Source organism: Neurospora tetraspora (genome assembly GCF_033439725.1).
Source record: "Neurospora tetraspora strain CBS 560.94 chromosome Unknown B0H65scaffold_5, whole genome shotgun sequence".
NCBI classification, from domain to species: Eukaryota; Fungi; Ascomycota; class Sordariomycetes; order Sordariales; family Sordariaceae; genus Neurospora; species Neurospora tetraspora.
Window position 1 is genome coordinate 3397955 of NW_026944387.1, and position 23493 is coordinate 3421447.

At 52.4% G+C, this 23493-nt stretch overlaps 7 protein-coding genes across 7 annotated transcripts; 4 read left to right on the top strand and 3 right to left on the bottom strand.

Annotated features, from left to right (window-relative positions):
• Positions 1-6768: 6768 nt before the first annotated feature.
• Positions 6769-8590, top strand: B0H65DRAFT_443825 (uncharacterized protein; the record flags this gene model as incomplete). The annotated part of the gene is made up of 8 exons (XM_062825651.1): positions 6769-6882; positions 6961-7129; positions 7341-7447; positions 7480-7604; positions 7815-7961; positions 8059-8179; positions 8219-8283; positions 8356-8590. 8 exons carry the CDS (start codon positions 6769-6771, stop codon positions 8588-8590), a joined length of 1083 nt encoding a protein of 360 aa, XP_062680855.1.
• Positions 8591-8789: 199 nt separating this feature from the next.
• Positions 8790-10374, top strand: B0H65DRAFT_239110 (uncharacterized protein). Its single transcript, XM_062822292.1, has one exon. It carries the CDS (start codon positions 8989-8991, stop codon positions 10105-10107), a length of 1119 nt encoding a protein of 372 aa, XP_062680856.1. The 5' UTR covers positions 8790-8988; the 3' UTR covers positions 10108-10374.
• Positions 10375-13640: 3266 nt separating this feature from the next.
• On the top strand, positions 13641-17494 carry B0H65DRAFT_576876 (uncharacterized protein; the record flags this gene model as incomplete). Its single annotated transcript, XM_062830673.1, has 8 exons — positions 13641-14191; positions 14291-14367; positions 14451-14533; positions 14617-14664; positions 14880-15338; positions 15620-15759; positions 15822-17019; positions 17306-17494. Exons 1-8 carry the CDS (start codon positions 13920-13922, stop codon positions 17492-17494), a joined length of 2466 nt encoding a protein of 821 aa, XP_062680857.1. The 5' UTR covers positions 13641-13919.
• Positions 17495-18183: 689 nt separating this feature from the next.
• B0H65DRAFT_239279 (uncharacterized protein) lies at positions 18184-19044 on the top strand. Its single transcript, XM_062822294.1, has one exon. The coding sequence runs from the start codon at positions 18306-18308 to the stop codon at positions 18807-18809; it is 504 nt and encodes a 167-aa protein (XP_062680858.1). The 5' UTR covers positions 18184-18305; the 3' UTR covers positions 18810-19044.
• A 293-nt stretch (positions 19045-19337) lies between these two features.
• B0H65DRAFT_550241 (uncharacterized protein) lies at positions 19338-19696 on the bottom strand (the record flags this gene model as incomplete). The annotated part of the gene is made up of 2 exons (XM_062829715.1): positions 19338-19533; positions 19602-19696. 2 exons carry the CDS (start codon positions 19694-19696, stop codon positions 19338-19340), a joined length of 291 nt encoding a protein of 96 aa, XP_062680859.1.
• Positions 19697-20739: 1043 nt separating this feature from the next.
• On the bottom strand, positions 20740-21773 carry B0H65DRAFT_590010 (uncharacterized protein). Its single transcript, XM_062831052.1, has 2 exons — positions 21208-21773; positions 20740-21144 (listed from the first exon to the last, which is right to left on the bottom strand). Exons 1-2 carry the CDS (start codon positions 21289-21291, stop codon positions 20836-20838), a joined length of 393 nt encoding a protein of 130 aa, XP_062680860.1. The 5' UTR covers positions 21292-21773; the 3' UTR covers positions 20740-20835.
• B0H65DRAFT_550243 (uncharacterized protein) lies at positions 21637-22173 on the bottom strand (the record flags this gene model as incomplete). Its single annotated transcript, XM_062829716.1, has 3 exons — positions 21637-21773; positions 21851-22032; positions 22076-22173. The coding sequence occupies 3 exons, from the start codon at positions 22171-22173 to the stop codon at positions 21637-21639; spliced, it is 417 nt and encodes a 138-aa protein (XP_062680861.1).
• Positions 22174-23493: the final 1320 nt, after the last annotated feature.

A 23493-nucleotide genomic window follows, 5' to 3' on the forward strand; every position in this document is an offset into this window, starting at 1 on the left:
GTACCGGAAAAAGCAAAACCAAGGACCTGTGAGTTCCTCATCGGTGGTCAGTCCCAATGATGTGAAGGAGGCCGCCGATCATACGACAAGAAAGATCGTGCGTGTGTGTGTGTGGTGAAGTCACTTTTCGAATTCGTAGTCGTCGTCGAGAAGGTTTGTACCTGCGGGGGTCAGTGGAAGTTGGGGGTCTCTATGTCCGTAATAGGCAATGGGGGCCGATGGGAAGAGTGGGGGTACGATTCACGTAACCGTTGTGGCGATCATTTCCCCCCAATCATTGTCGTCTCCGTGGGGCATCTTTACCTCGGTCGTATATTCCTGAACAATCCCGAGACGGGTGTAGCCAAGACATCCCTCATCACGAAGCTTTGAAGGTGTGTTTACCCCAGGCATAATATGTCATGTGCAAACGCAACGCTGCGGCAGTTCGAAGTTCGAGAGAAAGGCAGGGAACAAGGAGGGGAATGGGGGAAAAGGACCCCATGAACCGACGTGAATCATGGGGAAAATGGAGTCTGTTGCTGTGAGGAGAAACAGAATTGGTGGATAAAGGTTGCAGTAGAGACGTATGTAAAGAATAGACTAGTCAGGGGTTTATGCGCTGGGAGTCCACGAGGTGTGCACGTCAGGTACCTAGACTACATGAAATCCGAAAAGTGAGGGGATACATATCCATTATCCAAGGCACAGCCCCCCCTCGAAACTCCAAGTTGGACTGTGGTCAGAGAACGACACTCGTCAGATTCGGCATCGAAAACCCGAAGTATAGGGCAAACGATCCCTACCCGCGGAAATGCCCCAATGGGCTGTCCAAAAGCAAGGCGAGCGGGATCGTGAGAAGTTACCATATTTGTCAATGATGGTGAGGAAGCTGTAGAAGGGTAACACAACCGACGCTGGACTGATGGAACTTCAGCCCCTCGAGCCCCTCTCCGCGTCTCACACACTCACCTCAACTTCCCGCCTTTTTTCTGCCCAGCTTTCAGTTACATACCTCTCTTTACCCCTCAACGTGCCTATCATCCCTGCCGAGGCCGCCTCGTGGTGCACGATGTGCACGATGACAGAAGATTGTCCAAATCCTCGTTAGCTTCCGCCGGATGGTCTCAAGGGCGGTACGTCTCCGGGTACTGTCTCTATACTGTACGGTGTAAGTCGTTAGGGCTGTTGGACGTATCCGGACTACAGATCAATTCCCGACTCTCGTAGGCTTCAGAGTGGGTCGTTTGTTGGCCAATTTTGCGCGCCTCGTGATGTCTTTGTGCATACATTGGCCTTGAGTATGCAAGGAACCTTTTGGCCGTCTATTCTTGTTGCTGTTGAGCGTGGTCCTGCGTTGCATATCAAGGGTCGAATGTCTGTAGCACACCGTGTCAGAAGGAAAGGGGAAGGACAGAGTGTACTGTATCCCGGAAACATATCTTGTTCCAAACAACATGATCTCACCCCCACGAAGCGGTTGACCGTAGCGGTTAGAGCTACGAACAGCAAGCGACGAGTATATTTGATCGCGGAGAGAATTACCACAGTAGCCGCTCCGCCCGGCCAAGGCCTTTATCGACGTGCACACTATTCAATCACTCCCAGGTGCGGCGAGTCTGACGTGCAGCAACAACCGAGTTCTTGGCTCAGACTCGATCGAATTGACCAACATGGAGAGATGCACGAATGTAGGGCCTCCTTTGTGAACTCGATTGGTCGACTTTTCCCGTCAGATGACCGAAATATGCAAGTCGCTGTAAGGATGGGACGTCGTGGGGGTCGGTATCGTTGCCCGTGCCGCTCCGGCACCGAAGTCGTTGATGCAGCGTGCCATACTTTTAGGTGGTGAGGTATTGTTTGAATGCTAACCTTCTGCATGCTTTCCGTCTTGCTGACTACTGCCATATTTATGGTGTCATGGTGGCATAGCATATGTCTGATTGAGTGATGCTTTTGGCTGAGCAAAACTCGGCTTGATATGAAGTGTATGCTGCTCAGCAGTCTGGACCATGCCATCAACAGTTCAGACCACCGTATTGGAGGCCTCAATTAGTAGGTAGCCGCGCCTACATCCAAAATATTCTTCATGGGACAAGCTGATGGTGGCGCCAAACCAGAGGATTGCATAATACATGGCAATCCAGCAAGTCAAACAACGGCGGCTGTTGCCGACGCTAGGGGAAGTGTGGTAGACTGCTGCCCAGCGAATGTCGGACCCGTTGGTACGGATGCAAATATGGTTGGTGTAACAGTTTGAGCCTCCTACATGGGGCCCGGTCGATACCACTTGATTGGATTATGGATGACCCGTGGGTTTGTGCCTTGGCCGCTGGGGGCTTTCGCGGGGAGCATGCCCGCCACGTGGAGGACTTTTGGCTGCTCGCTTCTTTGACGATGTCGAGAGGCGGAACGGCTCCTGCGATGGTCCCGGACCCGATCGCCTTGCTCTGGTCCTTTAGAAATTATCGGTGAGAGGATCAACTGCAGTTATCCGAGAGTGGGCATTCTACAGGTTGAGCCCTCGCAATGGGCCCCGATGGGATTTTAAGGTCGAGTACACTCAGGCATCTCTACTCTTGGCCCTGTCGGTATGCGCAACGTTCGATATCGAGGGCCAGGGGCAATGACGGATTCAGGCTTCAAGCCGTGGCTGTTTTCTAGGTGGTGGCTAGTTGTTAGGGAGTGCTACACAAGACTTGGGAGAACTGACCGTGACTAATATCTAGCAGCGGCCTAACACGCTATTGGTTGAGCCAAGAGCATCAGTTAGCAGCTCGACAGATCTCGGCAGTTCTCCGGTTGCCAGTGGCAGCTTTCGGGGTTTGTTCATAGGGTGGCGAGTTGTGTGACATAACATCTTGACCGAGTGAAGTGCCTGACGGAATATAAGGTGGACAGTCGGAAAACGGCAAAGGGAAATTGCGGGGAAGTTGAATTGATAGGTGACGGTTGGGTAGTAGATGGCAAATTCCATATCTTGTCGGCGTCTAGGGGTGGGTGGACTTGAAGTTCCAGAACTCGACCTCCTAGAGCGCAGTTGGTGAAAGGAATGTCGTCGCCGTCAAAGTAGGTGTCATGATACAAGAGACGATCATAAGGTGACAAGGCGCCGATCAATTGCGTGGCAGAACGAAACGAAACCCACTGGGAGATGTCGGGAGCTTGAAAAAGATGTCAAGTTGAATTGCCGTTATTGAATTGTCCGTTGAATTGGCACAAGGGAAAGAACGACTGAAGTTGAAGTGACGTTGGAAGTTGGGAGATCTGCCTGGCCGGTGCGCAAGCTCCATATCCTATCAGCTGGGATCCACTAACATAAGGGATTCAGCAAGCGCTAATAGTAGTACCGCTAATTCAAGCCGAAAGTTGTTAAATGTGGTTAGCATCATAGCAGATCTTGCTAAGGAGATCTTGGTCTGATGTTTCCGAGACAGATCCATCCCATTCCCCAATACAAGCGGGAGCACAGACCCCTTTGCCCGCATTTTGACTTGACATCAACCTCAACTTGTCCCTCGGCCATCCAGCTCGGATCCAAGATCCCGTTTGGAGGACGTGATTTCCATTCAGCACCTCACCGACAGCCGGAGCCAGATCCCAAGGTGCTTTTTCGGTCCCAAAACCAAGGCTCTCACCAAAAGACGTGCAGTACATCTAGCCTTGTTAGGTCTGGCCGCGCCGGTGGCTTGCATACGCCGATGTGTCCGGTAAGCTCGTTGCATTTGGTTGTATACCGTATACAGCTGAGTAAAGACGTACGGCCTCAAGCTTGTCGGTGATTGGAAGATGACTTGTAGCAGATTGCCTGGTTGCCTTGGGCCGGAACCGACTCGGCAGATTGCCTGTCCCACGACGTTATCGTCCATAGATGGATGACATGATATCGCAGTCCATCTCCTTGGCCCAAAACCCATCACGATTATCCAAGCGTGCCCAAGACAATGCAAAGGACAAAGACAGGGTTGACGAGCTGGTACAGCAGTGGGCGGTTCCGGGCACTGCATATCACAAACGATTGGGACAACGTGGGGGTCTCGTCAAGCCCGGCTGCAGCTGAAATTGTCCACGGCAGTCATCAAAGAATGACTGGACTGAGGCCCAAAGAGACGCCCCTGGCAGGATGAAAAGATGTTTCATCTTCATCACGCCTGAGGTCGGTGATGCTGTGTTACCAATGGAGGCCATGCCATGTCCTGCCATGCCATGCCATTGATGCATCGCATGTGCTGCAAAGGCAGCAGCAATACTTAGCAAACAGTATTGCAGGAAGCTCAACAACACACTTGCCCCTCCAGTCAGGCTTCACAGATCCTACAACTGAATGGTTTCGAATCAATTAAACCCAGGCCATAATTTTGCCGTCACGCGACCTGCTACCAGGTGAATGGTGGCCGAATGATAATTACACCAAGCAATGCGTGGCTTGCTAGCTGTAACGACGGCGCACTGGATACGTACAAGTGTTCGGTGTGGATATGGTATCGTTGACGACCTTGGCACAGTGCTCACCGTCCGTTGTTTACGCCAGAGGTACATCGCCAACGACGCCAAGTTCGCTGTCCTTTCTCCGCACTTTTCCGTTTAACTTTTTGGTGGTTTCTGCACTCCGCAATCCGCTTGTCCGGGGGCCGCCCCAGAGGAGGTACCGTAGTGGGGTACGTATCCCGCTCAGGTACCCCTGTCAGCAGCCTGTTAGTGCACCCAAGCTGGATTTGGATTGCTCATTCACGACGTGACACGATACAGAGAATTCGACACTTTTGCCTCCAAGCACATCAACGTGTCACGGTCAACTGGCCGACTCGTGACTTGAAGAATGAAGATAATCTCATTCCCACCGTGCTGGACGCAGTCACATTTCCGCCCACGCCGCCGTGCTACGACTCGGTAATCATCAGCCGGAGTGTGTTAGCGTTCGCTACACAAGACCTGAACTATCAGCGCACTAACCCCCACTGCAGGTGCCTCGCCAGGGAGTCGCCAGGGAGTCGCCGCGGCGGCACCCCCGCCGTCCACTCCCCAATCCCCATACCGGGCACCTACCAAAAATAGGACTGGTAGATCCAAGCGTGCCAAGCTGCTGGAACCTCGGGAGTTTCAGGGCCAGGGACAGCGTCCATGGTCCAGTCGTGGGAGGAAGGAAGGAGCGAGGGCAGTTATCGACACCACTCGCTCGCTCAACACCCGGGCGGCTCTTTCCCTTGGTGTGAAGAAGGAGAAACCAAGCAGAGAGGCACCTGCCACATGCGGTCCTCCAATTCACAATCGGGAAAAAAAAATTGCTGTCAGGCAGAACAACTCACTTTGGAACGCGGCGAGACAATTCGAATCTGTAACTGGACTCTGTCCGGCCGGTCTTGTCTTGTCCGTCCACACTCGACACAGTACTCTTTCTCCAAGACATGATGGTGACCATTCTCCATTCGACATGTTTTTCGCACCAATCACGACCAATACTGCAATTGTCCTCAACACTTCCAATTCTGCCCTAGGAGCGTCAAGCTTGATCCAGTCCAGTAGAGGCATGGATGTCTGTCCGTCATGACAACATGAACATGACAACAGGGTCCAACATCAGCTCCGAGTAAGCAATCTCCAGGTATTCAACCCCCAGCGCGGGAATAGCAGCTTGCCAAGGTAAGCCGGGCCCCTCAACCGGACCTCGTTCGAGGGCCAGTTTTCCACTTTGCACATTGCTGATATCATACAACTTCCATAGCAATCAATCTCTCGATCCAGTCTCTGTGGGTGAGCCCTTGTGCGGCGCAGGAAAGCAGACAAAGCAGCGGCAAGCCAACTCTTCAAGGTCACTCGCGAATGCTGCCGTCCTCTCCCCTGTTGGCCTGTTCAACGCAGGCCGCAAAGCACGCATTCTGAATGGCCAGAAAAAGATATGCCAAAAGTGTCACCTGCCCCTCCAGTGCCCTCCACGCCAACCATTGACAACGCAAGCACACCCACCAAGACGCCCTTGACCATCCCGAACCGGACTCTCGCTGCCCCTCCACGGAGATGTTCGGTCGATATTGCCAGTCGAGGCCATCATTCAAGATACCGCTTTATCTCACTCAACTGGGTTTTATCCTTCCCTCTTATAGTCTAGTACAGCCAGGTGGGCGCCTGCAACCAGGGTAATCAACGTGGCCGTGCAAGGAGGCTCGATTGGCTCACAAGGGTAAGAAAAGTGGCCTCCTCTGCTAGCGTGGCTGCTTGGTAAAAGATGTAGGTGGCTAGCAGGGTTGAACGGGCCGGATAAATCGACTATGTTCGATTCTTGATCGATTGTATGGGACCTATATAAATTGATAGCCAAGACCCCAAAGCTTGGTATCGCTTGGCATTACTCTCGCGCGGCCGCAACTATCACCAAATCATTACTAAAGATATTATTTTGAACTACAATAATGAAAGTTCAAAACCACCTTTTTCAGAACGTTGAACTCTCATTCACACGCGGGGGCCTCTCACCGGCCCCCTGCACCCCCGGAACTAACCCTAACACCTAACCCTAACCGCTAACCCTAACACTAACCTTGGGGGCAGCCCGCGAAAAAGCTACAGTCGATTTATCATGGCACACAGTCGATTTATCCGGTCCTCGGTTGAAAAGCGGGTTTAAGTGGGACCGGCGGCCCGGCTATACTATGGTGGATTTAGCGGGGCAGGGGGGGATAAAACCCAGTTGAGTGAGATAAAGCGGTAGGAACAGGTTAAGCCTCACGGCGTCTGGCTTGCCAGCGTGGATGTAACCTTCCTAGCGTGCGCTCATTGGCCAGGCCAAGAAACATGCACACCTCCTCCGATATCGAAGCCTTATGGAAGCCCTCGGGAGCACTCCCACGCAGTAAACGGAAGGCTGGCAATGACGTGACCACCATCGCAAAACCTTTCGGACACCAGGTCTAGGGAGAAGGGAGACACGATACAAGACGTCAGACAGCCCGCCAAATGGGTGAAACCGTCAAACCGACCATATAGACTAGACCTTCAGGACATCACCTGATACCTGTACGGTTCGTCCCTCTTCTTGTCCCATTGATGCCACGCAAACACCCTGCCATTCGACACCTTGTGGCGCTAGCCCGTCCTAATGACCGTCATGTTCGACTTTTGACAAACCGCATCCTGATGAAGCAGGCCGTTGTTGGTAGGCCGTGGTTTGTGTCGCCAAACACTTCTCTATACCCGATCAAGCCTTCCGGCCCGGATCACTGACCGCCAGTTGCGGAACGGGGCATGAGAAAAGAAGGACGGCATGGCCCGTTGAGCGATGATGACAAGGATACCTTGGGCATTGCCGTGAAGGTATCGCAAAGAAGAGCCTCGATTGACCCTCGATTGACCCTCTCATGGCCCAGTCTTCACCTTTTACCTACCTTGGCCCATTGCCTTGGAGCCAGAGCCCTGGCTGAACAGAAGCTGTCGCCTTGTCATTGTCGAGTCCTCTGTTGCCTATGCAGAGGTGGTAGTTGTGCTGTATCTGCATGCTCACCCAAGGGCGGACACTTGCCCCAGATTCGGCCAAAGATGCATCTACCGTATGGTTTATGGCCCAAGCAAGCTGCTTATAAGGCCATAAAAAAGGCTGAGTGCCGCTCTTTGCGCGCACACGCAGATAGTAGGTACCCGTATGCACGGCAACAAACGTCCTCTCACAACAACCCCTGCCATGATCCCATATCTTTCCAAGATCAAGCAGCCTTCCTGACCTCACTGAACAACACCATGTTCAAGTGGACAAAAAGCAATGTGAAACTGGCGGTCGAGGTGTGCTCGTTGTGACGTGCACCTGCTTGAAATCGGGCTAACACCTATAGCCTCATGATTACTAGGCGTGTAGCAGCCGAGGGCATTGGCTCGAACAAAAAGACCATCCACAAACTGGATTTACCAGGCACAAGGCTGAATCCATTTGGCCGTGAATCCATATTGGATTCTTCAGCCCTCGACTGTTCATTGCCTGTGCTATTCAGAAAAAGGTCGACCACCATATTGTCTTCAGCCTAGGCACCGACTCAGGCCGGCTGGGATGTCTACCGGGCTTGAATGATGGCATAAGCAAAAGCATAAAAAAAGTATATCTGCCCTGCCCGAGCCTGACCTCTGTACACAAGACGTCACCAGCATCTCTCGACTCGTCTGGAGGTCTGACGAAGCTACTGTCCAAGAATATCACGCCGATCCACGACATCGACGGGTAAGCAGAGATACACTACAACTACCCCTCCTGGTCTAGCGTGAGATTTCTTGGCTACGACTAGCCGCCTTACCCATCATGGGGCAACAATGGGGTAACTCGGGGTAACAACAGCGGCCCTCGTCGACGGAGCCGGCCTGTCAGGCTAACCCCCACACTATTACCGTCCACCACAGACGGGATCCTGGAAATAGCCCCCTGTCGTGTATGGGTCGTGCCCCTTCTCAAAAGTTTGGACATCAAAGAAAGAACAAAAGGGGCCGCACTGTATACTTTGGCCTTTCTTCTTCCCTTTTGCATGAATCAGAAGGCTTCGTTCCTCACCACTCCACGACCTCTGGCCCTCAGCTTGCCATGTCTCCATGTCCGTCGTTCGGCCTGGGTGGCGATGGGTCTTGGCTCCAGTCTTGAGCAGGCGTCCACTTGACTGCGTAAATCCCAAGCGGACAAGATCAAGAACTAAAACGACAATGGCACAATGGGTACTTTTTTTTTTCCATCACCGCCTCGGGTACTGACCCACGGCTATCACTAACCGTCACCACCCCCCCGCTTCGTTCCTCGTAGACGGTAGTCAGCCGATGCACTTTTCTTCTCCCTTGCTTGGAACTTTTCTCTCCCAGTCCCTGTTCCTTTCTCCCATTTCTCTTTGTACAAATATCAACCACTTCCCTCCCACAATCCCGAACGAGCTGACCGTCATTGCCCTCCACCTTCCTGTCTTTGTCCACCTTCCGCTACTTCTTACATCATAGAAAGCCACCGGTATTTTCATTATCCTCATATTCCAAGTCTTACCCTCAGTCAACATGTCTCCTCACAACGACTCATCACCGGCCGGAAGCTTCACCAACGGCTTCAACAGAATGGCCTTCCCACCCTCGGGGTCATCCACTCTCACAGTAGAGGATTTGACAGCCGAGCTGGGCAGCTCATACGACAGCAGCTCCCTGGACGCGCCCATCTCCCACGTCAAGCGACCCCTCGTCCCCGGCGTCTATGTCCCGACCATGTGCTTCTTTGAGAAGGAAACAGAAGATGTTGATACCGTCACCATTGCTCGCCATGCTGTTCGTCTAGCCCGTGCCGGCGTTACAGGCTTGGCTACTCAGGGTTCCAACGGAGAAGCCGTTCACCTAACCCACTCCGAACGACAAGTCGTCACCGCAACCACCAGAAAAGCGCTCAACGACGCCGGATTTTCCCGTATGCCTATTATTGTTGGCTGTGGCGCTCAAAGCACCAGAGAGACAATCCTACTGTGCCGTCAAGCATGGCAAGCTGGAGGAGATTACGCACTGGTTCTTCCACCATCCTACTACGCGCCTCTGTTCGCTCCCTCATCCCAGACCATCCTCGAGTTCTTTAACGCAGTTGCCGATGCCTCGCCCATCCCAATCATCATCTACAACTACCCAGGTGCCGTCAATGGCATGGACATGTCATCAGATATCATTGTGCAGCTTGCCCAGCACCCGAATATCGTTGGTGTGAAGCTCACCTGCGGCAACACCGGCAAGCTGAACCGTGTGGCAGCGGCTACTCGCAAGCTCTCAAAGAGACACGATGCCAAGAATCCCGATTTCTTGGTTCTAGCGGGGTCTGCCGACTTTTCTATCCAGGCCTTGGCAGCAGGTGGACACGGAATTCTTGCTGGCCTCGCCAACATTGCCCCCAAAGCATGCATCAAGACCATCGAGCTCTGGAACCAGGGAAAGCACACCGAGGCTCAGGAGATGCAGGAGATTGTTTCGCAAGGCGATTGGACTGCTATCCAAGGCGGCGTTGTCGGAGTTAAAGCTGGATTGGAAGAGTGGGCAGGTTACGGTGGCTACTGCAGAAGCCCTCTCCCGAGGCCGACTCCAGAGCAGTCCAAGAACTGGAAAGATGGGTTCAAAGACTTGATCATGCTTGAGAAGTCTCTCTAAGCTTTTCCAGCTCACATGATCGAACATTCTCGGTCATCAACGAGCATGGGCGGTGACAATATGGCTGAAACAATCAGGAATTCTTTCATTTCCCCTTTTCGGCAAGCAAGCGAGACTGGTTAGCCAGTACCAAGCTCGTCTCCATTTCTTCATGATTTTCATTGTCTAGGCGTTTTTGAGGGGGTATACAGGTCACTGCGGGTAGCAGAAAGATGGGAAACCTCAAAATAGAGAATTCCTCGGCGTTGGGATAGGGGCACACACAGCATGGGTTAATCGGGTTAACGGAAACTTTGCGGAACGGTTGTTGGAAACCGCACTGCTACATGAGGACTACCTCTTTTCAGTCACTCTTCCCTTTCACTCCTACAAACATGTGTTACGGTGACACTTCACATGCTCGTGGATATCCCGAGGTTTCAATTTTCTATATTCTCTCCATCGTTATGTTTTAGTCAAAAACACTGCTTTGTTATCAATACGATGTTGCATAAGAGTCCCTGATTGTTCACACCAATAAGCCCATGTCCACTGATGCGATGTCTGAGCAAACAAAACTTCGTTCACTGCACCAAAAAAAAAAAAAACGCCATGAACCTAAAAACAGATAACGTCATGAATCTTCGATCACACAAACTGGGATTTCCCCTTCTTTTCTTCCGGATACGAATGTCTTGTGGCCATGGCGATTTATCTAGCCGAGGCGGGTCCAGGCTGTGGCTTGGCCTCCTTTGTGCTACGAGGGACAAGAAGCTGCAATGCCAAGTGGGCAAAGGCTACATAGCTTGTGGTTCAACAAGGAAGCAAACATGAGCTCACTTTGCAAGCCCAAATTCACTGCCACGTGAATAGCACAGAGACATGGACACTCAACTGGGTCATGGTACCAATCTGGCCCTTGTCGCACTGGCATAACCCACATGGCCATCCCAAGTCTTTGATTTCGCTGAGCGTAAGTGAAAATGAACTACGAACTGGAACATGTTGCAAATGGAAGATGAAAGATCGCTAACAACATACAATCTAAATGGTGGTATCTGTACGGGGTGTATTGACCATCAAACAGACTCCTGTTCACGCCTAGCACGACGAATCACCAAGACTTCATCACCACTTGAACACAACCTCGGCAAGCGCTTCCACTTTACCTAGCACGCTTTTGCATCAAGCTGCCGAACACTTGTGGCCCAATTCTGTTTTGTGCATGAGCAGGACTCAGAGTCATATGAATCAGTAGCCGTAAGTTGACCACGGGAATAAGCCATGATGAGTATGATATAAATATCGGTATTGAGGGCAGCCACCTATCCGTACCGTCATAACCGATGGCTAACCTACGACATAAGGCGCTCGATTATGCGAATCGCCTTGGTACCACAACGGGGGCAAATTATTCCTCCGAGCAAGCCACGGGTAGGACATCTCAAGAGAGCCCGAACAACGGCGTTCTGCGATATCGGCTCCGCACGCAGACTTTCATCGGGTACAGTCCTTCCCGATTTTCTTACCTTGTGTGATGTGGACTTAGGGGTGAGAGAACTGGAGGGGGAGGGGCATAAGGTATGTGAAAGGTCAAAAACCAAGTAAACAATCCACACATCTGTTGTTACACCACCTCTAAACAACATTGAAACAACTCCTTTGCTGTAAGTCTTTGTACAACCAATCAGGGGCTTGTCGCTCCATCAGCCAAGTAGAAGACTCCAAATATTCACACCTACATAAACTAGTGTCTCACGGGCATGCCGGTATCATCCGACGGCCGGGAAGTGCGGTATTCTTTCTGGCGTCGGGCGGGAAAGAGAAAAAAACGTGAAGAGAGCATGACAAGAGAAGCTAAGCTAGCACAAGGCAACAAGAACGAGGGTAGGTGAGGTCCGTTGAAGATATGTGAATGTCTCCTCAAGAGCCTCATTGGGCCTCAACGCCTTATGTTCATTACCCTCCCCCAACTTTTGCCCCCATTCTCTTTGCTTAGTCTTGCCTGCTTACGGGCGGGACCTTGCACAAAGGAAAGCTGGGAAAGACGTGGGCAAGGCCATCACGGGATGATGCCCCCCACGCCCAGGTATGCAGGAACCACACCAAAAAACCATAGGGGGGACGGGAAAGCAAGCAAGGTGTTTGCGAGGTGGTGGGTATGGAGGAGAAGGGTGGGTAAGAAAAGGGTTAAGCTTGAACCCGTCGCTATGGGCATCACCACCACAAACACACATCACCCGCCAGTACAACCAGAGCGGGAGCCGCACGGTGAATGTACCAGACTATAAGGATGCTGGATTCCTACCCTCCTTTACAGGCAAAGGGCGGAGAAGCACGACGCAAGATGGAACGAGGCAGATATTCCCCTTGCAGCCCGAGCCTTGTTACCCAACGGCTAGCTGCTGTCAGTAGCATGATGACGAAGGGTTTGTCTACCAATCATCCTTCCGTCTATCCGTCCACCCGCAATCCCATTTCAGAGGTTGGTACATGCACTTGCACAAACACCGATTCATCATGTTTCCATCTGGAAGTTCTTAGAAGAAGAACCCCTCACCACCATCAGCAGACCACTGGCGGCACTCTGGCTTTGGATTCATGCTAACGTGTGGCCCCAGAGCTGTATGAATGAGACACACATACGGGAAGGAGCATAACACTCTTTACCTCCTTGTCGCCCGCCGGTCGGTGTGGAATCCTCGTGGTGGTAGCCGTCGAATGCGCTGTTCACACAACATCGCCCACACAACCGAGACCACAGATCATGTTTCTTCACCCATCACCTTCTATCCTCTCGTCTTGTTGTCGACTGCAAGCGCCCGATGAGACATTTTCTAGCCGAGTCTGCCGAGTTGTCCATTTCTGCGCAACACAACATACGAAGAGTAACTGACCATACCGCTTATTCTCGTCTCCTTCCCCTTCTCGACAGCCCATGGTCTCCAATCTGGCCGCTTCATCTCTTCCCTCCCTTTTCTGTCTCTACACATAAAGAGGACTTATACGAGTTGCGGCTGCGGAGTTACAGAATATGTGTGCTCCTGTAAGCCTCTTCACCGCTAACCATGCGTCAGAGCTGGGTGCGGTTGTGTGTTTATGTCGGACATTTTCCTCTCATCTCATTGGCGCGTGGCCTCTCTGTGTTCATGCTCCCATTTTCGTCTTTTGGCTGTCCTTATTCTAGAAGGATGAGATCACAAAAAGTTTTGGTCATATCGTTACAGCGCTTGCACGCGCGCGCCCGGAAAAGAGGCTGGGCTGGGCTGGGTTTGGTTCCAGTCGTTCCTTTTTTCTTTTTTTTTTCGTCGTCATCAGTTCAATGGGGAACGAAGTACCTGAGCAAGCAATCGTCCTATTCACCGGTACCTAAGGAGCTACTGCGCTTCTGGAACCCTCGTTTATCTTTCCGTGCTTCTTCAGTTCTTCCATCTCTTCTGTTTGTACCTGCTGGACTTGCTGCGGTGGCTATTATTATCACACCCATGACTCTTCAAAGGGCCATGGGAAGCCAATTCGTCATCCATTAAATATGCAGAAGGATCCCCGTTGATGCTCTTTTAAAACTAGCTGCACTGTCCTACTTAATCCTTTTGCAAATCCGTTTCCTTCGAGTGAGTACCCGAGGAGCAAAAAGAAAGAACTTCTAGGTTTTTCCGGCGGCAGACGTGAACTACAAACAATTCCAAGAGCCAAGCAATAATACCCTTCGGCCGATACCAGACACACCTGTCTGTCACTTTTCAACTGATACCAACAAGCAAGCAATTAGAACACATTGCCCAACCATCCCTCTCCACACATCCCGGTATCACGCCGGGATCCCTTTCCCAATGGAGGCTGTCGCAACAACGAGAACAAGGAGGGTGGTGGGGGGGAAGAGGAGCCGCCTCGACCTCACACCATCGACATCAGGACTCATACCCATGGTCACATTCACTCTTCTCTCGCTCCTCCTATTAATCAACAGCTTTGCCTCGCTAGCCGCGGCTCAGACAACCCCGATTCCGGTCGTCGGCGTCAAGACGGGTGTCGATTCCAACACGGGACAGAGGCCAATTAGGAGGAACATCAATGATCTTTACGCCAGGGGAGGACCACAATGGTAAGGAAGAAGTGACTTTCTCGTGGGGGTCATGCATTCTTCTTTGACTCATCCCCCAATATGGCTGAATGGTTGGCTGACTGACCATGTTTGCTTTAGGGACCTCTACATCTTGGCCTTGTCGGAAATGCAAGCGATGGACGAGTCAGAGGAGCTATCGTATTTCAGTCTAGCAGGTAAGCGAGGATACGTACCCTGGAGCAGACAGCTCTTTGGTGATGGTCTGGGAGTTGCCATGAAGCTGACTCTGTGTTGAAAGGTATTCATGGATTACCGCACAGGGTGTGGAATGGAGTTGAGCAAGTTGAGGGTGCGCCTGAAATTGGGTACTGTCCTCATGGTGTAAGTGTTGTCTCATATAAGATTACTTCTTCCCACCATGATGGATATCACAGATACTGACTGACTGGTCACAAAACGCGCAGGAAACCATCTTTGTTCCATGGCATCGACCATATGTTGCTCTCTTCGAGGTACGCCCATCCCCAACCACAGTCTACACTAGCCCCTTGTCTCTTCTGATCACCCCATCCCCATACCATACCTCACTTTTCAACCCATCACCTGGTTACATCCCCTACACCCATGAGATCGCACCACCACTTATCCACCTCATCCCTCACTACCCTCCTCATTTCAGTTTCAACACCCAACTAACACCCTCCCCCTCCCAAAAAGCAAACCCTAGTCTCCCACGCCCTCTCCATCGCCTCCCGCTACCCCCCCCTCCCTCCAACCCGCCTACACGGACGCCGCCCGCACGCTCCGCCTGCCCTTCTGGGACTGGGCCTCGGACCCATCCCTCCCCTACGCCGTGATGAACGACACCATCAAAGTCAGCAACACGCCCAACTCCTCTTTAGCTTCCTTATCCCCACCCAACAGCAACGGTACCGGCGGCGGCAGCGGCGCCCCCTCGGGTGCGGCGGGGGTGAAGGTTAGGAATCCGCTTTATAGTTATCGGTTTCAGGAGGGGAGTGTGATGTATGGATTTTCGCCGGACAATATGAGGTTAAATCCGCAGACGGAGAGGTGTGTTTTTGATGAGAAGGGGCCGGATAATAAGACGGAGATTAGGAGGTGGAGTGAGCCGTGGGTGGCGGAGGAGGGGATGAAGGAGTTGGGGAGCCAACTGAGGGATGGTGTGGTGAGTTTCCTTTTTCTCTGTTCTTTGTTTTGTGTGAAGGTTGGTTTGGTTGAGCCGGGGGCGGCGGTTAGCCGAAGGGTTGGATTCAACTGCTTGGAGTGGTCCTCGGTTTTCATGGAACTGTCAGGGCGGAAACTGGCAGTTTCGTTAAGGAGTGGCTCGGGAACCGCGACTTTTGGGGAGGACAGCGCATGATATGGGCCCCTACTGTTGCGGACGAAAATCCAACCGACGGCCCCAAAGTTAAAGGAACATTCTGCTAACTCATTACTCACCCCTAGTACGATATCTTCGTCAGACCTGACGCCGGAGGATGGGGAGCTATGTGGTTCGAAGGTCCTCACAATACAGTACACAACAACGCCGGATGTAACAGCGGCACCTTGGCTAACATCGATTGGTCCGCTTTCGACCCTCTCTTGTAAGTACCTCCCACAACAACCGACTGACAATCCCTTTGCTAACGAATCCATTACCTCCCAGTATGCTTCACCACGCAAACACCGACCGCCTTGTCGCCCTCTGGCAAGCAATCTACTACCACGACACAACCTTCAACTACTCCTTCCCCTCTGGCGGCCAACTCGGCACCAAAAAGGGGACCATCCTCACGGCCGACTCCCCGCTAAAGCCCTTCCACGCCGAGTTCCCCGCCAACAGCAGCGGCAGCGGCAACACCGCCCCACCACCTTCGGACGCGGGAGGTTTCTTCCACACTAGTAACTCGGTGGCGGACCTCCGGACGTTCGGGTATACTTACCCTGAGCTGAACACGGATTGGCAGACGCCCGATAAGGAGAAACTGGCGGCGCAGGTGAGGAAGGCGGTTAATAAGTTGTATGGGTCTAAGGACGATGGCAGTGCGGATGAGCAAGGGCAGGCAGGCGGCGTTTCTGGACGGGATGTTGACGAGGATCATCTGGAGGAAGAGCTAGATGAGGAGGAGGAAGATGACATCGAAACTGATGGCGGAAAGGGGGTTGAAGAGAACAACAAGATTACCTTCCGCCGTTCTCGGTCGCGGTCTCTCTCTCCCTCCACCTCCAAGGAAGACAATCACGACAAAACCACAAGCAACGACGCCGAACAAACAGAAGAAAACAACAAAATAACCTTCCGCCATTCCCGCCCCCTCACCAAGTCCCTCTCCTCCGCCAGATCCAATCCCAGCTCCAAATCCCAGAATCAAAAACGACAATCCTACGGCCAACCCCCTACCAAAAACTACTACTACACCGCCGAGCTCTCAGTCAACCGTTCCGAAGTGCCTCTCCCTTGCACCATCTCCTTGATCGTCAACGGGGTAGTCATGGGCCGCATGTCCCTTTTGGGTATGCCAATGGAGGGGATCGCGAAGGCTAGTATGCCGCTGGGAAGACCGCTTGATGATGTTGTCAAGAAGAATGGGGTACAACAACAGCAGGGGTCTCAAAATCAGAGGAGGGAATTGGATACGGGAGGAGGAAACCAGATAGTTGGTCCTGAGAGAAAGGGGAGGTGGCCTGCTCGCTCTTCTGGGCTGGCGAACGGTGGTGGTGGTGGTGGTGGTGGAGGTCAGAAGCAGAGGAGGGAGATGATGGCTGCTGCGAAAAAGACAAAGAGGGGGTTGGGACACGTGGATATGACTCCTAAGAAGATCATTCCGTTTTTGAGGGGGAATATGACTGTTGAGATTCGATCGGTGAGTTTTTTCTCTCTTTTTTTCCCTTGGTTACTTTCTATCTTCCCTATTCCCCGCCCGGCCCGATGTTCTTTCAAATTATTCTCTTCCCATCCCGCCTCCCCCTTCCCCTCCCCATCACCACCCTTCCCCCTTTTCCCACCTTTTTATCGACCCTCCCCCCCTCTCCCCAAGTCACCAATTTTCAAACTCCTACCACCCACCTCCCACCTCCCCCCTCCACCACCACCCACCTCCAAACCATCCTCACGCCACGAAACTAACACCCCCCACCCCCCAAAAACAGAACGACCAAACCCTAACCGACCCATCCACCGTCCCCTCTCTGCACCTCGACATCCAAGACTGGGAATACACCCCCCGCAAGAACGCCAGCGAGTTCCCCATCTTCCAGAATCCTCGGAAATGGCCAATGGGGATTCGTGGACCGGGAGGAGGGCATGGAGGGTACGGCGGCGGCGGAGGTGGACACTGAGTAAAATCGCTCGAGAGTTCCAAGTTTGGTGTCTGTCTTTGTGAAAATGGCTCTAGGAACAAAAAGGGAATGCAAAGAAGGGATAGGAAGGAAAGGAGGGAAAGGAAGGAAAGGAAGGGAAGGAAGGGCGGAGGAAGGGGCAGAAGGCAGAAAGGCAGAAAGCAGGCGTATGGGCAAGGAGTATAGTGTAGGGTATATCACACTATCCTGCTCACTCAGGCATCACCGGTTCCAAAGACAGTTTTCAAACAAGAACTCGCTTCAATCAACAGGGGCACGTACGTATGCTTTGCTTCTATGCCTGTTCATGATTACACTTTTCAGAGTCCTTCTTGTCAGTGTCCTTCTTCATTCCAAATACACCGAACCGCCCTTCTACAGATGACAAAGTATGTAATCTGTGTATATTCGGCCATAGCACGGGTAACGGAAGCAGAAGAAGACACAGCCGTATCTCCGTCTCGGTCTCAAACCAATCTACTTACCAACACAGTCAGGCACTCAGCAAAGCCATACAGTGAGTGATAACAGTAATAACATTATGGAACCTAGCGGAAACGTTACAATGGAGCCACATGTTGGTGGACAGGTAGGTGGTGTGAAAATCTCTAGATCACTTCATTTCTTCCAAGGCACATTCATTTCTTTGGCACTGGAATATGTCAATGAAGGAGAACGAATATTTCTCTTCGCTATTTCAATACCAGTTCCATCACTAGTTCCTATAAGCTAGATAAAACACGCTCCAGAGTCAAGCAGTGATCGCAGTTGTTTTTTCCTGGAGATTATTCCTTCCACTATTTCCTCGGAAATGGAAAGCTCACTATGGGAAAAAAGAAGAAAAAAAAGTTCCCTCGTGTATCCCATCTTCCTCCTCCTCCTCCTCTCGTGTTCGTCGTCGTATTTTCCTTCACGCCCCTCCACCGGTTCTTTTCGTGTTCTTCTGTTGCTGTTTCTGAAAACAGGTAGAGTATTATCATCTCTCTTCAGGTCGATGAGGATTGGGTCAAGCTCGTGGAGAATCTTTCGATATTCGCACAGAACCTCTGTTGCCTCAAAATTGCAGAATGTAGGGTCCCATGTCGTTGATGCCGTGGTTGCGGTGGTTGGTTCTTGTGGGGAACTCGAGGAAGCTGAGGAAGTGTTGGAGGAGGTGTTGGAGGTAGTGTCGGACCAGTTGAAGAACGACATCTTGATGATAGTTGACGGTTGGGAATTGTCAAGATTGGCCGATGGGACGTATCATAGACGTGGGAACGGATCCTCTGAGAAGGCAACGGATCAATGTATGTGGACAGTGGCCGTAGGTATGTAGACGGTGTGGGTGTATAAACCGTCCGAGTATAACCCGTGGTCTTGTAGACCGTGTGTGTGTATACTGTGGGTGTAGAGACTCTGCCAACAGGGTGCGCAAGCTCGTTACGTTGCGCAGTCCATAGGAAGGCCTGTACGAAACACTTGAGGGTTATCTCTTTGTCTGATTCTTGCAAACAGAAGTATAGACGGTCAAGGACCGGAGTTGGGGGTTTTTTGTCATCACCGTCCTTCCACTGCTTGAGGCTCTTCAACTCCCGCTCGATGAAGGGTAGTTGATGTTCGGTATCCCCCAGGTGTAAGAACAACCAATCTGTATCCTCTTTGGCCTTCTCTTCGGCTTCCGTGTCGTCTATCCCAGCTTGTTGGTGCGCCTTTGGGGAGTATTCCCCGTCTCTCTCATTTTCTTTTGACCCTTAAAAGTGCCAATGGTGTGGGGTGGATCTCGGCCAATGAATCTCGTAATGGTCCATGTCTGCTCCGGGACAGCCTTTGCGTCACCATCTTTCTGAACCTCACGATCTGCTCGTCAATACTCTTCGACATCGCCGCCATGTCCCTGACACGTTCCAATATGCGCCTTGTCCTGAAGCAGCCCAGCGTGGTATCGCGACTCCAGATTTGCCTGAAGCCTTGCCCTTCTCTCCTTTCCGGTGTCCTTAGCCCGTTCTTCCGCCAGACGCTTCATCTCGGCGAGACGGGCGAGACCCCTTTCTCGCTGCTCCCTAGCACGATACGTGCGTCGAAGTCAACCCACTGCCTTTTCTTCGCAGCAATTGACCGACTGTTGAACTCTTCGTCTCCGAGATGTTCGCGAAGAAGGTCAAAGCGAGCAACCCAAAGGGAAGCTTCCCTTTGGCCGGCACGGGCCAGCTCGAGGTAACCCATTGTGATTGTGGAATATGGATGATTGAAATGGGATTGGTGAGAATTGGTACTCTCGGCGACCCAAGCCAACCTGTTTTCCCGCAGGTTTCTTGGTGGCCTCCTCTTGCCACATGCGTGTGGCTTCCTGCCACATTTTCTCCTCGGGGGAAGCATAAAAGGGCAGGTAGTTGAAACGGTTTTGGCGAGGAATCCAGTGGTAGTCTTCAACATGTTGCTGGGAATCTTGGACCATTTGTCGCGGGAGTAACGAGTGGTGTAGACGTCGCTGTCGACATAACAGCCACCCGGTGCGACGGGTTGGGTGGTCTCTGTAAGCATAGGGAAAAGAAACTGCCAAGCATTCTGGGGCGGTTCGGCTACGGCCTCCGGTCTTGGTATGAGGAGGCCCATAAAAATCTATGCCTCGTGATGTCCATGAGGCACTTGGGGCTGCGGCTGAGGCTCCAGCGCAAGTGGAGGTACAGGTTCCAAATCACCGCTATCTAGAGGCGGCTCGGCCACGGCCGGTTGCTGCTGTGCGGGAGGGGCAGGAGGGAATAGAGCATCGTCTGGCTCTGCGGGAGGGGACGGAAGGAAAATAGCAAGCGCAGGCGGAGGCAATTCAAAACCACCGCCATCTTGAGGCGCCTCGGCCTCAACGTGTTGCTGCTGGGCGAGAGGAGGAGGGGGAGGGAAGACGAAAGGACCCGTGTTGGGAAGTCCAAGCCTGAAGGTTGGAATGGTTCGAAGCGAGCTTCTGGCTGTTGCTGTTGTTGTGCCTGTTGCTGTGGTATTTGCGGTAGCTCTTTTTGCGTCTGGGAAAGGCTCGGGAGATGCCCAAGGGAAGGGAGGAGAAACAGCACCCTCGAAAGGAAGGCCAGGAGAAGAGGCGTGTCCGTCACCTTGATAGACCCCTCACGGTATTGTTCATGGCCTTTATAAAACTTTCGGACTCCCCAATAGTACACATGTGCCATGATGTGGCAGATGTTCAAGGTGTTGTGCCCTATGCACTGGAATTTCATACTAGGACACGTTACATAAGTTTGGGGAAACCCGCGGGAGTTACCAACCTTTGCGAGTTCGCCAACATACTCAACCGACCAATGAACCTTACCAAGACAAGCCGTTCAGGATCCATGGAGGGAAATATAACAAATTCAGTCAGTTTGACCAAGTGCATTAGCAACCGGATCGCCGTCAAGCAATCCAGCGTACCTCGCACGGTCGACGAGAGACGGTATCTCAAGCTCAGATGCGTATGCAGCTTCTAACTTCCTCTTCGTGTCTTGAAGATTTTTCGCTTCGCTAACAGCTCCTTTAACAGCCTGGGGATTCGACTTTTCCATGAGGACGCGGAACTTATCGACGTCGGTACGATCCAAGTCGTGTGCGGCTTGCGAAATTTTGTTGCCCGCTAGGTCTCGATCGAGGATTGCCATTCTGGCCTGGCATGCCTCTTCGATTCGCTGAGGGTCGAATTAGCCTTGCTCAACGCCATTGAAAAGTTGGTAGCGGTCAATAAAACATACTCGTTGAGGACAGTGGGTTTGACCCAACCGCCATGTCCACCATAGGCTCCATAGCCACGAAGCACGACGTTTGCGCCGGTGCATCCCGATTACCCCTATTCTTCGGATCTTTTCGTGGGTCTTGATGAATCATCTCGTTGACCGCATTCTTGGCGTCTCTTGAAGGCCTACATGCTGTTTTAGCCAGCTTGCACGCGTGACAGGCCGGAGGAGGACGATGACAAGGGCCGCTGGAGCTGTTGTATTGTCGACATTTTGTCGGATATTAATTGGGCTGACGCCTTGTTCTTGATGAGATGGCGGTTTGGTTGAAGTTTGTGACTCCTGCTCCCATTGCTCGCGCATCTTCGGCATGGGATTCCCCTACCCTTCCCTCGGTCTCCATATCCTCCATATTTAGGTGAGAGGAAAAGAGAGAGAGAGTTCGTCTCAGGGAATCGAAGGACCGAAGACCAGCGTAAGTGGTGGTTTCTCGCACTTTGCCCGAGGAGGATGAGGTCGGGTGAAGTGGAAACTGTTCTGGTTGCTTCCGAGAGTCTCGGAGGGAGGGAGAGAGGACAGAGACCCTAGGGGAGATTTGTTGCACGAGCAGCCTGGTTTGAAATAGGGTTGTGGTCTCAAAAGGAGAACAGAGGTCTAGGACAGTGAAGAGTTGAAACTTGGGCAAGAGTAACCTGCAGCTGGGGCCGGAGCGGGAACCGGAGCTGGAACTGGATCTGGATCTGGAGCTGGTGCTGGTCGGCATCGGGGCGGAAGTCCACCTGATATTGCCCTTCTGGAGGGCCGGCCGGCACACCCTCATCTTGGTTGCCCTCACCACCGCGTCTGTTACAGTGGTGAAGGCTGCCCTTCTTGAGACAACGCTCACACATTCCCCCTCCGCCCACTGCTGGTCGGCACGCGGTCTTTGCCAGCCTGCATGCGTAGCAGGCCGTTGGCCGGCGATCCTGCCGACGGCACCCGCATCTATCTCCGATACAAATCTTATGCTGCTCGCAGTTATCGGAGCAAACGTGGTGGCCCCCCATTTTGATGTCGCCGAGTAGTACGGTCGACAAGATGACAAGTTCTGATGGCGATGGCAATAGCCATCGAGGACAATATGACTCCGAGCAAGAATGCTCCGAGCAGTTCTCGGAGTGACACCCGGTCTCACCAGTTGCCCGATGAAATCTTCGGGGCAGGCCTGGCGCCCGTTCTGGCCGTTGTTGTTGATATGGGGAGCGGTTGGTGATTTGATCGAAAAGAGTTCCACTCCTCAGGCGGCGGAGACAACGCAGCGTTCCTGTCGAAGTTCCTCGCGTCCAGCCAGCTGTTCCGGTTTGGCAAGGCGAGATTTTGTTGCCCTCTAGGTCGGAGAGGTCGGAGAGGTCGCTCCAGAGACCCGCATCGAACTCCAAGATCTCGTCAACGACCTTTTTTGTTGCCTCTGCATGCTTTTCCTCCGCATCTTTGCCCTCAAGACGGTCAAGGATTGGAGTTGGGGGTGCTAGGGTTTCACCCATCATCTGGAACCTAAGTCCAGCTCGGCCTCGGGTGCTGGTGTGAGTAGACCCATAACGATCTGTGCCCCGTCCGATGAGATCTGGCAACAAGAAAAATGATCAGACAAGTGGTGGGCGGAAGGATGGTCGATGACAACCTGGAGCTGATGGGTGGTGGCTTACCTAGGTTGATGCCTCTTGCAGCTGCGGATGCGGGGAATGGGGATAGCGAGCCAAGATCAGGCCAAATTGAGCGTTGCCAGAACCATCGTACAGGGTGACGCGATAGTATTCCCCGGTGTTCGCCATGTTTGTTCTCAAAGTAGTGGGACTGATAATAGACCAGAGTGTCAGCGAATGCTCACGCCTTGGGGAGGTCCTGACGCTGCCCGGTGAAGTCGTTGTGGGCCGAGGGGGGATTTGTGATTGTCGACACCAGAGCGGCAGGGTGTGAGGCAAAGTATGACTTACGAGAACCGATGACAGTGGTCCGTCATCCTCCAACATTTGCCTGACCCTTGAAATTTTCTCTGAATGCCAGTTGTTCAACCAGAAGATGGGCTCGGTCGAATTCGACTTGTCGAAGCGCCGGTGCACCAAGAAGTGAGCTGGCTCGTGCATGTTGGTATCAGGGATGATTTCTGAGAAGAGAAAAACGTCAGTTTGGTTTGGGGAAGACAGATTATTGATAGGGTAGCATAGTATTTACCTCGAGTGGGACGAGATGTCGTTGGTCATTTTTCGACCATGGGTGAGTTCGAGATGGGCGTCATCTCGTCGAAAGAGTCTCGTTGTCGAGAAG